Source organism: Galeopterus variegatus, unplaced genomic scaffold (genome assembly GCF_000696425.1).
Source record: "Galeopterus variegatus unplaced genomic scaffold, G_variegatus-3.0.2 Scaffold4870, whole genome shotgun sequence".
NCBI classification, from domain to species: domain Eukaryota; kingdom Metazoa; phylum Chordata; class Mammalia; order Dermoptera; family Cynocephalidae; genus Galeopterus; species Galeopterus variegatus.
The window spans coordinates 63,762-80,824 of record NW_007730981.1 but is presented as its reverse complement, the minus strand read 5'-3'; the positions used below and the strand labels follow the sequence as shown (position 1 = coordinate 80,824).

Sequence of the window (17,063 nt, the reverse complement as noted above, 5' to 3'; positions counted from 1 at the left end):
GTGGGATCCGAAGCCTCGGCGGGAGCGCCGCTGCGCTCCCAAGCGGCGCACTGTAGCAGTGCGCCACCGGGCCGGCCCAAGAGAGCTGATTTTTTTTAAAGAGTAAATTTTGCACCACCACTCCCCGCCCCCAAAAAACCAAAATAAAAGCATAGTTTAAATTCTATATATGAACTTCATTCTTCTGTTGCTGGTTTTTGTTTGTTTTAAGTGGCCTTATTGAGATATAATTCACACACCAAAAAGTTCACTCTTAAGTTAACAGGGCCCCATCCCACTGGGCCACAGGGGTGTGGATTTTATCCTAACTGTGCTGGGAAGCAGGAGAGAGGCACATGACCCGATTTAAGTTAGTGAACGCTCATTCTGATTGCTGCATTTAGAATGGACTGCCGAAGGTCAAAAATGGAAACAGGGAAGCCCATTTCTGGGTTGTTGCTTTAGCCCAGATGATAGGGGCTTGAGCTAGGCTTGTAACTGTAAAAGCAGTTAAGTGGCCAGATGAAGAATATATCACTGGTGGATTGATGTGGCAGCTGGAGTGAGGGCGAGGGAGGAAATGGAGATGACTCCTGTGTATTTGGCCTAAGCATCTAGATAGCTAGTTGTGCCATTTACTGAGATATAAAAGGCCAAGGTAGGAGCAGGAAAATGGCCTTTAGATCCCTGAGGCCAGACAAAGTCACCTAGTGAGAGACAGAGAGAGAACAGAGGTCAAGGTGAGAAGAGGACTCAGGACTGGGCCCAGGCAACACCAACTTTTGAGATTGGTTAAAACAGAAGCCAGTCAAAGACGACTGAGTAGGGGAGTCCAGTGAGGGGGGCTGGGGTGGGGGGAGGGTCACGGAATGAGGGAGTGGCAATTGCAGGGAGGCTGCTGAGAGCGATACAGGTGGGTGCTTGTGGCAGACTACTTTCGCCTAAATTCTACAATGTTCTAATCTGCTTGGCTCACAGGCGGTAGTACCTTTCTATTAGAGGATACTCTCTAAGCTGGCTTCTTCCAATGCCTTCTCACTTTTGCCATTTCTTTCTTTTATCCCAAACTGAGGAGAAAAGGAAGAAAAGGTGAAAAGTGAGATTTTGGCTAATCTACAGACTTCAATTTTCAAGATCTTCAAGTACCCTCTGCCTAACACCACAGAGAATGAAAAGCAGAATCATATCATTTTAGAGTCAGTGCAGTGGAAAGTACATGAATATGGAGTTGGTAGGCCCAGGGTCTAGTAGTGACCCTAATCCTTAGAAATCCGTGGGTTCGCTGGGTCCCAGCCCCCAGCACCTCTAAAGTTAAGGGGCTTATATTAGCCATACGTGGTGGGGCTGCCAGAACCCTGGGAGGGCATCTAGTGCACCCCCATTTACAGATAGTGGCAGGACCACAGCCCAAATCCTCCCTCCGTTCACTCCTCCTCCTCCATTGGCACTTCCTGGAAGAGCTGAGTGACAAGGAAAGCGACAGACAAGGACATAATACACTTACCTCTTTCAATCGCTGTTGTTCACAGTTGCACAAAAAGGTCCCAAAGAGACAGCTATAAAGGTGATCCAAAATTGTAATCAAGAATAATTCATTAAATTCGAACGCTGAAGGAAACTTAAATGGAGAGAAAAATAGGTTTAGTCTTAAAGTCCAATTTTTAAAACAAAGTAATATTCCTTCTTTGTGAGAGACAGCTACCCTGAAACCTGGAATATAGTCAAAGACTAAAAGGAAGACTGAGCCCATATAAAACTTATCTATAGTTATTATATTGCTACAGACTATGCCAGTTGTCGGGTTGAGGCAATAGCTACGCCAATTACATGGCTAGGCAATTGTATTGCTAAAGCAATTCATAACTAAAGCCAAAACGTTTTATTATTTTAGTCACACAAAGTTTTCCATTTGTATTGTCAGGGCTAGGGGTTAGGGCCCACAGACCCTTCAAACCCGTTGTACAGACTGGGTCACCAGACCCCTCACATGCCAGGCTGGGTCACCAGACCCTTCACACGCAGGTCCACGCTAGGTAATTGGGAAAGATCCCAAGAGCCACTGGCAGATGACACGAGCTCAGTCCTCAACAGTAGCAGCAGAAGCAGCAGTGGTGGTGGCCTCTTGGGGCATCCCAGGGGCACTGGCAGCAAGAGTTTGCAGGAATAGCTTACAGCAACAGCCTCCAACAGCAGTAGCAGCCTCCCTGTGCTCCCCCCCCAGGACATCCCGGGTGCAGGGGGGGGAACCCCATGGATAAAAGCCACTCGTCCTTTATACTTAAATCGTAACTCAGGACACCTGGGTGCACATGTGCAATTGCATTAGACAATAACCAAGGAACGCCTGGGTGCATGTGCATATTTACATCAAATGCTTGGCAAGATTCTGAACATCTGAGGGGCCCTCCCTGACCATTTTCCTTCATTTTCTCTACAGTCCAAGCTTATAGCTCTGGCTGAGGAACAACCAGAAGCAACAAAATTTGTTGTACTCTTCAATGCCTTAAAAAACTTAGGTATCTTCCACTTCTCGCCATAATGGTAGAACAGAGCCCAGATTTGCCCTTGTAGGGAAAATATAGGAAAATGGTCAGGGCCCCTCAGATGTTCAGAATCTTACCAAGCATTTGATGTAAATAGGCACGTGTGTCCAGGTGTTCCTTGGCTATTGACTAATGTAATTGCGTATGTGCACCCAGGTGTCCTGGGTTATGGACTTAAGTATAAAGGACAAGTGGCTCTGATACACGGCGCCCCCTGCCCCAGGGGGAGGGGGGGCGCCATGGGGAGGCCACTACTGCTGCTGGAGGCTGTTGCTGCCAGGACCCCCAGGACCCTCCGGGAGGCCACCCCCCTTGGTGCTGAAGGTTGCCGCTACTGCTGAGGACTGAGCTCGTGTTGTCTGCCAATGGCTCTGGGATCTTTCCCAATTACCTAGCGTGGACCTGCGTGTGAGGGGTTTGGTGACCCAGCCTGGCATGAGAGGTGTCTGTGACCCAGTCTGTACAATGGGTTTGAAGGGTCTGAGCCCTAGCCCTGACAATACAAATGGAAACTTAGTATAACTAAAATAATGAAACATTTTGGCTTTAGTTATGAATTGCCCAGCCATACAATTGGTGTAGTCATGTAGCCCTACAACTGGCTATGTCGGCAGGATTCCAGCTATGGCCCTAAGCCGACAGCCCTTCTGCCAGAAACTAGACAGCTGCATAAAATATATGAAACAACTGTTTTCACACATTGGCAACAGGCAGCACAGGACTGTGACTCTGAGAGTAAGATAAACAAATGAGGGCAGCCCTACTATTGTCCCAGCTTCCCATCTGGAGGTACATTCTGAGCAACAGAGTGGGGGCAGGGGGGAACCCCAGGTATTAACATATACCAAAAGTGACTCAAGAAGAAATAAAAAATCTGGATAGTTTGTTATCTATTAAACAAACAGCTCATAATTAAGAATCTTCCTACAAAGACAACTCCATGAACATATGAGGGGTCTTCAAAAAGGTTTTGGAAAGATTCATGTTATCTTTCACTTCTGTTTTTTAACGAAGTTTTTGAAGTACCCTCGAACATTCCCAAATCCTTATCAATATATGAGCAAGCTGAACCTGGCAATATATAAAAAGGGTAATACAACAAGACCAAGTAAGATTTATCTCAGGAACGCAAGGCTGGTTTAACATCTGAAAATCAATGTTACCAAAAAATCCAATTACTGTAGTTCACCATATTAACAAAGTAAGGAAGAAAACCCACATGATCATCTCAATTGTTTTAGGTAATTCTTAATGGGGTTTTGCAGAATTCTAACGAAGACTATTACCACTGCCAGCAGGTTCTAGCCAGTAGCTAGCATTTAGTAGCAATGAGATGATCTGGAAATGATAATAGTGATTCTAGCAGCAGGCATGTGCCAGAATTCTAATTTAAAAACACAGTGAAATATTCATCACCTACTGAATGAAGCAAAGCCAAATCAGAACAAAGCCAAATAGAACTACCCAGTATATTTTTATTTAAGTCAGTTTACTTTAAAAACCTATTCTCTAATCAAAGTGATGTTTGCACACTACCATGACTGATACTGACATCTCTACAATGACTCACTGATACACATGTTTATTTTTTAGTTTAGTTTTACTACTTTACTAATCTACCAACAGGCTTTTCAATTAGAAACAACAGTCAATCTAGGACTATCTAAACACCATCTGAAATTATTTTCCTCACCAGGCTATTACATTACCTGATTTAAGGAATTATGCTCAGCTACCTTAGATTGATTTGCCTCTCTCTCCATCTTAAGGATTGCTCTCAGAAAAACACACCACTCTCTTCTAAGAAGCCTTATCAGAATATCACTTCTTCAGAAACCTCTGGAAACTAGCTGTGGTAGTTGTTATTACCAGCATTGTTGTTCTTAGATGAACTAAATCAACGATGTGATGTCTCTGGCTGAAATGCTAGCAGTAGCTACTGGTTAAACCTCTCCAGGAGCCTTTAAGATTGCCCCTTGCAACTGCAATAGTGTCCTCACATTCTTAATGGCTATCTTGTAGAAAGCCAAGCATGCTATGTGTACTTTTCCCAGCATTTTTCTATACTGCTTAGTTTTGACCTATTCATAAATTAGCACCACTGAATTTATGAATTTTAAGCAAACATGTAACATTTATGTATAATGAAGCTTTAAATCAAGAATAAGTATGGACGATCTAAGGTTTTGAGCTCTATATTTCTTTTGAACATTTAAAAATAAACATTTATAACAAGACAGCAAATTATTGACATTTTTAGAGCCATTTAAGTGCTATGGACTGAGAATATCTGTGTCCCCCCAGAATTCATGTGTTGAAATCCTAATCCCCAAGGTGGTAGTATTAGGAGGGGGGGGGCTTTGGGAGGTGATTAGGTCATGAGGATCGAGCTCTCTTGAATGGGATTAGTGCCCTTATAAAAGAGAATTCCATTGTCCCTTCTGCCTTGTGAAGTTACAGTGAAATGGCCACCTATGAACCAGGAAGCAGACCCTCACCAGACACCAAATCTGCCAGTGTCTTGACCTTGGACTTCCCAGTCTCCAGAACTGTGAGAAATAAATTTTAGTTCTGTATAAGGTAACTGTCTGTGGTATTTTGTTATAGTAGCACAAACAAAGATGATGAGTCTTCATTCCTAGCCCCTGAGCCTACACTCTGGATCTGGAATCTTGGGTGGGCATGTTCTAGTGCCACTGACTACAAGCCTTATTCAGGCCAACTGGGTATCAGGTATGGGAAGTCAAAGTGGGTGAGGCTCAGCCCAAGCCTATCAGCATCCATGAAAACCAGAAACAAAAGCTCCATCTATTCATGTTGGGTCAAGACTGCCATCCACACTCAAAGGGCGTTGTGACATTAAACAACTCAGAAAACATCTTGTTGGGGGAAGCAGTAGCAGTAGAATAATACATATAAAAGATTAATTCTCTGCAATTCATAGTTTGTTTGGGCCTCTTCTCCTGGAAACTACACTATTTACCTAAAAAGTGCAGTCTCAAAAAATTCATAGTAATCTACAACAAAATTCTGTACCTCTTGAGGAACAAAAATATCAATGACTATTAAATCTATTGCTGTAGACTGGATACCCCAACCTCACTGAAGATTAATCCCCACTGTAACTGCTGAGAGTGGGAAATCCTATTATGGTAATTGAAAGGTGGGGCCTGAAAGAGGTGATTAAGTTGATGGTTTAATAGTGCTCATGGGTGGGGTTCTGAGGGCTTTAAAAGGAGAACATACATATGAGTCTGTCTCTGTTCTGCTATTTTCTGCCATGTGAGACCTCTGCATTGCTGTAAAGGCACTACCAAAGAAGACCTTCCCAGATATGTTCCCTGGACTTTGGACTTCCCAGCCTCAGAAACTGTAAGCAATAAATTTCATTTTTTTTACAAATTACCCAGTTCTGGGTATTTTGTTACAAGCAACAGGAACAGACTAATATACCTATCCAAAAGGGTAAAGATTCTATTAAACTATGGATATTATAGACTGTCTTTGAGATAGCTGTCTAAAGATTTCCCTCAATTATTTTTCCCTTAGTTCCTTTTATATCAGTTTGTCCATATACAGACTAGTTCATTTTATTCTGAAATTTCTGACAATGTACACTGGCTTAGTTTGCTGGATTTAGCAGTAGGGCAGCCTAAAAATAAGTTAATCTTGTTACATAAATGCATCTTTTACTAACCTGCTACATATCTCATTCACTTGTTAATTAACTGATAGCTAAAGACTGATCATTGAATTCTCTGCTTCTGATGCATTAACAATGTTATTTTTAAAGAAACTAATTATACACACTTAGAGCTGTTAAGAGGCATCTGAAATCTAATCTAAACCCTTTTTTCTTGAAATCCAACAAATACTACAAAAATGACATAGAATGGACGTGAAAATAGGTACTAAAAAATATGAAGTCAGTCTGAAGATGTTAACACACACACACACACACACACACACACACACACACACACACAGGCATTTGGGAGGAATGAGCTCCTTCATATCCACAAAAATGGTGTTTATCCCTTTAGAAGCATCAAGATTATTTTTTGTGTTAAACCTTTTTATGCCATTTTTCTAAAATGTTTTCATACTTTGTCTTATCCTAAATGTAACAATCATTTGATTTTGTTATTGGCTCAGCATCAACACAAATATTAGTAAGTGCACAGCAGTATAAAAAAAGAAGGGTTCTGGCCAGCCTCCATGCCTTTTGGGTACATGTTTGCTATTACCTGTCACTTGTACCATGCCTATCTCTGAGACCACCCCCTCTTACCTCGGCCATCTCTTTAACTGGCTACTTCTAATCAGCTGTGACCTGGCAATCAGATGTGAGACCCCAACCAATTTGTTGAAGCTGGGTCTAAAAGTAAGAGTAAGTTCTGTGCAAGGGCCTGCGGACTCTGTGGAATCTACTTTGGCTACTCAAAAGCTCCCTCCTTTTGTTATTTCTGAAGGTCTGTCTATGCTCCCTGGGCCCTTAACACTCTAAGTGTGGTCTGTGAACTGGTAGCATCACTTGGGAGTGTGTCAGAAATGCATCATTTCAGGCTCTGCCCCAGACCCACGGAATCAGAATCTGCATTTAACTAGAACCCCAGGGGATTTGTGTTGTTCCTTAATGTCTGAGCAGGGTTGGTCTAGAGAAGTACTTTCAAACTCGAGTATACCTCGGAATCCCCTAGAGGGCTTGTGAAATCAGAGCATTGGGTCCCAACCCCAGAGCATCAACAGGTCTGCAGTGGAGCCTGAGAACTGGCATCTGACAAGTTCCCAGTAGATGCTGAGGCTGCTGGTCCCAGGGCCACACCTGGAGTCATCAGTTTAGATGACTAGTCCTCAAACTCATTTGCACACACAAATCACCTGGGGAACTCTTATGAACGACACACACCTGGGCCTCACCCCAGGCTCACAGAAAAAAGGCTCCCCAAAAGTTCCCAGGTGCAGGCAGTGTGCACTCAAGGTAGAGAGCCTTCGCTTTGTCCTCCACGTCCTCCTCAGGACGTAGCTTCTGGGCAGCGGTCCTAAGCTAAGGCAGAGAGGGGCAGCACAGGCAGTTTGGTGGTTGTCAACCTTCTTTCTGCCCCAACACACACTCCCATCAGTAACAGCAGCTCACAGTGGGGAAACAGGACTGGTGTTTCACAGATTTACTGCAGTGGGGAGGCAGATGTCCTATGAAAAGGCCCCAGGGTGACTGTGATAAGGCTGTCAGGAGGATGAATCACGAACATCACAGCTGTTGGTGGAATCCTTGCAGGTGGCCAGCAGCTTTCTGGCTGGTTCCCTTCCCTGAGACTGAGCCAGAGCTCTTGGCGAATGAACAGGAAGGAGAGAGCCCAGACCCTGGCTCTCAGCCCCCTATCTTACATTCCCCCCCATAGCCCCACCCTCAGCCAAGCTGGGCAGCACACAGTGGGGGAAACTACTCTCTCTTTTGCCTCCTCCCTCCATCCCTCTCTCTGGTTCCAGGACCATTTCCCTGGCACTATCTCCTATCACGAGGGTAAGACTCTAAACTCAGGCTTGGATGTTGGAGATGAGGGGAGAAACTGCATGGCCCTATAGTCTGCTTTGAACCAAGCCGTCGGGCCTGCCTAGCATAGGGAAGGAGGATGATTGACAAGAACCACTTGCAGAAAAGTAGCTTTTGTTGCAAAATTGGTTGTTTCTAATCTGCTTATATTTCCAAGTGAATTAGAATCAAATTGTATTAAATAACAGAAAGGGTCATATTTTACACACATACAAACATTTGTTTTGAATGAAACAGCAATGAAAGTTTATCTAATCTGAATCAAAGACCACATAGGTCAGAAATACACTTGAAATCTCTCACCTGTCTTGTCATTTGCCAAACACAATCAATAAACTGAAGAAATATGGGAGATCTGTCAGCATCTGCATGGTTGTCATTACCATGGCCTACTCGCTGAAAAGAAACAAAAGGTTAAATGTTTTAATGTACATTATGGTCCTCTCAAAAGTTACTTTAAGTTGCCTGGTGGCAAGAATCACGTCTCATCAGGCCTAACAGAATTCCTGGCATATAACAGGCACTCAAAAATGTTCAAATTGAATTGACTTCCATTACATTTAAGAAACAATTTCAGTTTACTGTATTTTTACATATATTTTTATAATTTCTCTTTAATATAGTTAATACCAAGAAATTATAAGCAACTGGATAGCAAATTTTTCAGTTCAAGTGATGGGGTCAAGACCAGCCACCACACCAAGTACACAGGAGTACCAATTAACACACAAGACTACCAATTAGCAGCTCATAAAGCACATTATGAATGCCATTTTCTCCACAAGCGTAAAAGCATTTTTCCATTTTTCAGAAATGTCAGGCGTGCAAGTCTGAGAATCAAAATAACGGATTAGCAATCTACAAGTTTTAGCCAATTCTACATGACTCAGAAAAACCCCCAAATCTCACTCTTGAAATGGTAATAGGGTGGAGTCCTTGCTCAAGGCAGTTCAGTATTGTATTTCATACCTTTTGATATGTTATATCAATAGATTCAAACTAAAAGGTAAAAGATACTATTCTCAAACATATAAATAGGACTGCCCAAAATACTGAAAATGCCACAAGTAAAAAAGACAGTTAAAGAGTGAGCATTCTAAGAGAAGCTTCAAATAATCTGATGACTAAGCAAAACAATGAGAAAGAAAAAAACATTACAAAGATACGTGATCACCATGTAGAAAGAGTAAAAAATACTTGATCTATGAAACTGCCACCAAGAGAAACATAACAAGGAAATGATCAAGCCAATGTCAACATCTCAGAGTAACAGTGTACTGCCTTCCTTTTTAAAAAACTGATTGTGGTGAAATATTCATAAAATGTACCATTCTAACCACTTTTAATTGTACAGTTCAGTGGCATGAAGCATACTCACTTTTATTGAAGCATAACTCATTATACATATTTGTGGGGTACAGAGTTGAATATCAATACCTGTGTATGATATGTGATGATCAAATCAGTATAATTAGTACATTCATCATTACAAAACATGATTCTCTGTGACCCTTAACCAATTTCTCGCTAATCCCCTTTTCCACCTCTAGTAACCAGAGTTCTATTCTCTCCTTTTGAAAGTTCAATGTATTACTGATTTATTTTTTAGCTCCCACTTATGACTGAGGACATGTGGTATTCTTCTGTGCCTGGCTTGTTTCACTTAACATAATTTTCTCCAAGCTCATCCATGTTGCTGCAAATGGCAGAATTTCAATTTTTATGGCTAAGTAGTATTCTATTGTGTAGATATACCACAATTTCCTTATCCAGTCATCTGTCAATGGACCTTTAGGTTGGTTCCATATCTTGGCTATTGTAAATAGAGCTGCGATAAACTTTGGAGTGCAGGTATTCCTTCAACATGATGATTTCCATTCCTTTGGGTATATACTGAGCAATGGGATTGTTGGATCATATGGTAGTTCTATCTGTAGTTGTTTGAGAAACCTCCATACTGTTTTCCGTAAGGCTGTACTAATTTACAATCCCAACAACAGTTTAGAAAGGTTCCCCTTTCTCTGCATACTTGCCAGCATTTGTTATTCTGTCTTTTTGATAATAGCCAGTCTAACTGGGATCAGATGATATCTCAATATGGTTTTGATTTGCATTTCCCTGATGCTTTGTGATGTTGAAGCATACTCGCATTGTTATGCAACCATCACCACCACCCATTTCCAGAACTTTATCTTCCCAAACTGAAACTCCATACCCATTAAACACTAACTCCCCATTTCTCCTTCCCCCAGCCTCTGGCAACAGCCATTCTACTTTGTCTCTATCAATTTGACTATTCTAGGTTCTTCAGATAAGTGGAAACATACAATATTTATCCTTTTGTGACTAGCTTATTTCACTTAGCATAATGTCTTCAGGGTTCATCCATGTTGTCAGAATTTCCTCTTTTTAAGACTGAATAGGGGAGCTGAGGGCAGCCCACCCCCTCCACCTGGAAGCAGGCAAAAGAGCAACATCCTAAGAGCCAAGGGCAGCCTCCCTCCGGCCTGGAAGCAGGCAAGAGAGCATTCCAAAAACACGGTGTCCACACTAGTGGGCCACCACAGCCAAACCACTGCAGCCACAGCCACAGCTGCAAAAGCAGCTTGACACCACAGCAGTAGTCACAGCCACCATGCAGGTGGCCCACCAGAGACTCAACTACACTGACAGAAGGAGAGTCACCAGCAGAGACTAGAAAAATAGGACATCTCTCTTCTCAAAGCCCACTCCAGAATAACAGAGGCAGCAACTGCTCTACCAGATGACGAGACATCAATTTCGAGATACTAGAAATATGAAAGTTCAAGAAAATATGCCACACCAAAAGAATACAATAATTTTCAAATACCAGACCCTATAGAGCAGGAAACCCTTGAAATGACTGAAAAGGAATTCCAGGCAACAATCTTAAGGAAACTCACTGAGATACAGAATCAGTTAGACAACACAATGAAACGTGAAAAAAACCCAGTATATGGAGGAGGAAATTTACAAAGAACATAACAGAACTCATGGAACTGAAAGATTCACTCGACGAAATAAACACAACCAATAGCTTAGCTATCAGGCTAGAACAAGCAGAAGAAAGAGTTTCTGATCTTGAAGATAGACTCTTTGAAATAACTAAGGTGGACAAAAAAAAAAAAAAAAAAGGATAAAGAACTTTAAAAAATGAAGAGCGCACAAACATTCAAATCATGGGTGTTCCAGAAAGGGAGGAGAAAGGAAAAGGCATGGAAAACTTATTCAATGAAATAACAGTGGAAAACTTCCCAGGTATAGGGAAAGACATGGACCTTCAGATCCAGGAATCTCAAAGATCTCCAGATTCAACCCCAAAAGATCCTCTCTAAGACGCATTATAGTCAAACTAGCAAAGCTCAACGACAAAGAGATCTTATTTTTATTTATTTATTTATTTATTTTTTAAGATGACCGGTAAGGGGATCTTAACCCTTGGCTTGGTGTTGTCCGCACCACGCTCATCCACTGAGCTGACCAGCCATATATAGGATCCGAACCCGTGGCCTTGGTGTTATCAGCACCGCACTCTCCAGAGTGAGCCACGGGCCAGCGCAGACATAGAGATCTTAAAAGAAGCGAGAGAAAAGCATCAAGTCACCTATAAGGGAGCCCCTATCACACTAACACAGACTTCTCAACAGAAACTACACAGGCCAGAAGAAAATGGGCTCATATATTCAAAATACTAAAAGAAAAAAACTGCTAGCCAAGAATACTACACCAGCAAGGCTATCCTTCAGAAAGGATAATCTTCAGAGATGAGGGAAAAGCAGTGTATTTTCCAGACAAATTGTGGGAATTCACCACCACATGACCAGACCTAAAAGAAATCCTCAAGGAAGTCCTGTACCTGGAATCTGAAAAATGATAATCACTACCACAAATACACAAGAAAGAACAAAACCCACTGGTAGAACAAAAATGCAAATGAGAAAGAGAAACTAAATCTTACCACAAAAATCCCTAATAACGCCCCTGCTTTATTTCTGATTTTGGTAATTTCAGTCTTCTCTTTTTCTTGGTCAGTCTAGATTAAGGTTTGCAATTCTGTTGATCTTTTTAAAGAATCAACTTTGGTTTTGTTTTGTTCTCTATTGTTTTTCTATTCCCTATTTCATATATTTCTGTTGTAATCTTTGTTATTTCCTACTTATATTTGCTGTTGGGTTAATTTACTCTTTATTTTCTTAAGGTAGAAGTTTACATTACTGATTTGAGATTTTTATTTTTAATATGTGTTTACAAGAATAAATTTTGCTCTAAACACTGCACAAAACCTGCAGCCTATAAATATTGATATGTTGTGCTTTCATTTTTACCTAAAAGTACTCTAATTTCCCTGTGATTTTTCTTTTTACCCATTGTCTAATTAGGAGAGTGTTAATTTCCACACATTTGTGAATTTTCTAAATTTCCTTCTGTGATTGCGGTCAGAGAACATTTTCTAGGATCTTAGTCTTTTTAAATGTATTAAGACTTGTTTTGTGACCACCCCGAAAACCCCAAAATCTTGCATTTTACATTTTGTAATGATGTATATGCCAACTATCCCGATTTGATCATCACATATTGTACACAAATACTGATAGTAAACTCAGTAGCCCACAAATATGTATAATTGTTCCAACAAAAAAAAAATTTTTTTTAAAAAGAAACATGAAGGAAGACAGGAAAAAAGACTGAATAATATTCCATAGTATACACAGACCACATTTTGTTTATCCATTCATCTGTCAATGGACACTTGGGTTGCTTCCACCTTTGGGCTACTGTGAATAATGCTGCTATGAACACTGATGTACAAATATTTGAGTCCCTGCTTTCACTTCTTTTGGGTGTATACCCATAAATGGAACTGCTGGATCATATGATAATTCTACTTTTAATTTTTTGAGGAACTGCCATACTGTTTTCCATAGCAGCTACATTCATTGCCTTATTTCTTTACTTCCCTCTATAAGATAATTTGTAGAATGTGTTCTTCAGTATTTAAGGCACCCAGGGAACAGTTTTGCACTGACAATTCACAACTTAGTATTCTTTCTTCTAGCAGACATCCATTGAGTTCTTATGGTGTGTGCAAGGCATCAGGCCTGGCCCTCGGAATTCCAGATATTTTCATAGGGTCTAGGAGAGGCTAGGTCCTTGGCTAGGCACCTGGAATATCAAGACAAATGAGACACAGTACCTGTGCTCAATGAATAATTTATCTATGGTCTAATCAAGGGAGAAAGACTTGTAAATAACGAAAACAGTAAAGTGTTCCAAGGGCTTCCAAGTGTTCAATAGATACAGTGGGGGTACGAAGGAACAAGTGAACCATCCTAGGATGGGGTGGGGGAGGGAAGGAAAAGGAAAAGTCACAAGTCACAGCCATGGAAGAGGTCTCATTTGAGATAAATCTTGAAGGACAGGGAGGTGGCCTGCTTCCTGGGTGGCCAGGAATCTATTTCAAGCAATGGGAACAGGGGGAGTCATAAGTAGCTGGGCACAGCTAAGAATTAGGGGATAAAGAAAGGGGAGGAAGGTGAGAGATGAGGCTAGAGAAGTATACTAAGGCCAGATCACCAAAGGCTTCGAGTGTCACACTGAGCAGTCTGCCCATAATGCCATTGGCCATAGGAAGGCACTGGGGGATCCCGACTAGGAGAGGCACATCTGATATGTTTTTTGGAATGCTCTATCTGGCTGCAGTAGGGATGACTCATTGGAAGAGGATAGGTTGCAGAAAGGATATTTAGACCATTTAAGGGAAATGAGAAGGTCTGAATTAAGGGAGCATCAGTGGCAATGGAGAAGAGATTTGAAATACGTGTATTTAAACTCATGGGACTCGCTGAGATCACTAAGGGATTAAGCACACAGAGAAACGATCTAGGGACTGAGCCCTAGGGCACCCCCAACATTAAGAAGTTGGGGGGATAAAGGAGTACCTAAATGTAGGGGGAAATTCAAAAGGTTGTAGAGATCTAGAAGCCTAGTGAAGAAAGTGTTCCCAGAAGGACGGAAGAATCAACAGCATCAAATGCTCAGGCCAAATAAGAGAAGGACTTGGCAAAGTGGCAGTCATTAGTGACTGTGACAGGCCAGCTGTGGGCGTAGGGGCATTGTAAGAAAGAAGCCTGGCTGAAGTGGGTTCAAGACAGACCAGAAGGAAAGAAATAGCGATAGTGAAGACAACAGTTTTGAGCTTTGTAAAGGGGAGCAGATAATTAGGGTGATAGCTGGAAGGGGATGTGGGGTCAAGAGGGATTTTTTTTTTTTTTTAAAGGGTATTACAGCATGTTTCTATACCAACAGGAATGATCTAGGGGAGAGGCGAAATGGAAGCAGGGTAGAGGGAACAACAGAAAATTCCATGATAAGGTCCATGAGGAAGATGATGGAGGTAGGTGGGCGAGGCAGAAATGGGCTGCAGTTAGGGGCTCAGATGGTTCATTCATAGAAACTCAGAGGTAGAGTTTGGGGACCCAGTGGGTGGATGGTAGCAGCTTGAAACCACTGTTTAAAGGCTGGCTCCACCCTTACCAGCAGTGTGACCTGGGCAGATAAGTTACTCTTAAAACCTCAGTTTCCCCATCTGTCAATGATAGCAGCTGCTTATCAGGATTAAACAAGACGATGCATGTTAACAGTGCCGGGGACACAGTGGTGCTCAGTAAATTGCATTCTGAATATTATGGTCTCATCCTCTTCATTGTGGCTATGGTGTGGTTGACCCCAGCATTAGCAAATAGGGATGGGAACGGAGTGTTGTGGGCACACCGCCGACATGCACCCCCAATCAGTCCTGGCTTGTGCTGCCATTGCTGCCATCTCTGTAGCCTTTACCACTACCACTCTGGTAAAGCCCCCTGCCAGCTTCCTCTCCCCCAGGACATATGTTTGGGGAAAGGTGGAAGAGAATGGCCTGAGTCTTCAGAGATGGCCAGGTGCAAACATCTGGAAAGATTCCACACACGCTCTCCTCCCCATTGAGCCCAGAATTTGCTGAGGGGGGAGAAGCAAAGGAGTTCATGATGATGTCTAAAAATGAGCTAAAACTTACCCTGCACTTAGTATGGTCCAGGTACTGTCCTCAGCACTTAACACACGCGAACTCATATCCCCCACATGACACTCCGTTTCAAAGAGGAGGAAACCAAGGCAAGAGAGGTGAAGGAACATGTCCAGCTGTCTGACAATAGCTCCTGAAGGGCATGCGGCTCAGGGGCTGTGGGCTTGCCTACTTCCCTCTGGGAGGGCCTCTTTTAGGCTGTCCTCCTTGAGAGTGCAGGCACAGTGGTATGCTTGGTGCCCTCATGCTGGAGCCACTGAGGTCCTCGCACTGTCTGTCCTCCTGCTTTCCATAGTGAGTCTGCTGTGGACTTCGGGAATATTCTAATTCAATACATGGTTCAGATGAATCTCCAATACCTCAATGGCTTGGACAGTTGAACTAGCTGCCATTTGGATTAAAACACAAATGGCGGCCCAAGAATGCCCTATCAGGTGACCCAGCAATTCCACTCCTAGGTATACATACCCCAAAACCAAAAGCAGGTTGTTATGGGCTAAATTGTGTTCTCCCTAAAATTGAAGCCCTAATCCCCAGTACCTCAGAATGTGACTTAGTAGATATAGATAGGGCCTTTAAAGAGGTGATTAAGTTAAAATGAGGCCATTAGAGTGGGCCCTAATCAATCTGACATCCTTATGAGATGAGAAATTTGGACATAGAAATACCAGGGTGCATGCACAGAGGAAAGACCATGTGAAGGATAAGAGGGCAGTCATCTATATACCAAGGAGAGAAGTCTCAGGAAAAATCAACCCTGCTGGCACCTTGATTTTGAAATCCCAGCCTCCAGAACTGTAAGAAAATAAATTTCTGTTGTTTAAGCCACCCAGTCTGTGGTAATTTGTTATGGCAAAAACTTGTACATCAACGTTCATGGCAATACTATTCACAATAGCCAAAGATGGAAACAACCCAAGTGTCTATCAACAGATGAATAGATAAACTAAATGTGGTATATACGCACAAGGGAATATTATTCAGCCATAAAAGGAAATTAAAATTTGGTATATGTTACAACATGGATAAATATTGAAAACAGGCTTAAGGAACCAAGCCAGTCATGACAGGACAAATATTGCATGATTCCACTTATATGAGGTGCCTAGAATAGGCAAATTCATTGAGACAGAAAGCAGGTTAGTGGTTGTCAGGGGCTGGAGGGAGGGGAAAATGGGGACTGACTGTTTAATGTGTGCAGGGTTGCCTTTTGGGGTGATGACTATGTTGTGAGACTACATAGAGGTGATGACTATACAACACTGTGAAAGTACTACGGGACACTGAATTGAGCACTTTAAAATGGTTAATTCTACGTTATTTGAATTTTACCTCAATCATTTGAAAAAGGCATAACTTCACTAAAAAAAAAAAAAAAAGCCCTACCAGAACATACAATGCTGAGGTCCATGGTATTCTATTATGGCAATTCGGGTCTGAGGCATAGGGGCGTGTGCATTCATGCACACGTGTGTGTGTTACACATGACATGAACATGCATATCATGCAGCAAAAGTCAAGCATGAACCTCAGCATCTCAACTTACCAGTGCAAACCTGTGTCCAAAGCTTATCCATTCCTTCTCTATGAGTGCTTCAAATCCTTTAATGGTCCGGTAATAACTGTCCAACATGAGCATAGCTAGAGCTGTGAGCTGGGTTGTTCGGTCCCAGCCATCGCTGCAGTGCACCACCACAGAGGTTTTCCCAGATTCGATTTTATCAGCAATTCTTACTGCCCCAGCAAGAAGCATCTTCAGAAAAGAGGGCACATTAGACCAGGCTACATTTAATTTCGATTACAACATAAAATAATTCTAGGGAGAACTGTGCAAGTTCTGGTCAAAAAAACAAGAATGACATGTAATCAATTGAGAATCACTAGGAAACATTAGCAACATGTT

General features: G+C 42.1%; 1 protein-coding gene across 3 annotated transcripts in view; it reads right to left on the bottom strand.

The window, feature by feature from the left end:
- The window catches only part of MTMR1 (myotubularin related protein 1), a 73,750-nt gene that overhangs the window by 10,574 nt on the left and 46,113 nt on the right, over positions 1–17,063 (bottom strand). For all 3 annotated transcript variants that reach the window (XM_008588513.1, XM_008588514.1, XM_008588511.1), the window contains 3 exons: positions 16,707–16,913; positions 8,380–8,472; positions 1,484–1,597 (listed from right to left, as the gene is read on the bottom strand). In XM_008588513.1, the coding sequence (XP_008586735.1) occupies positions 1,484–1,597; positions 8,380–8,472; positions 16,707–16,913 (414 nt within the window). The remainder of the gene's footprint in view (positions 1–1,483; positions 1,598–8,379; positions 8,473–16,706; positions 16,914–17,063) is intronic.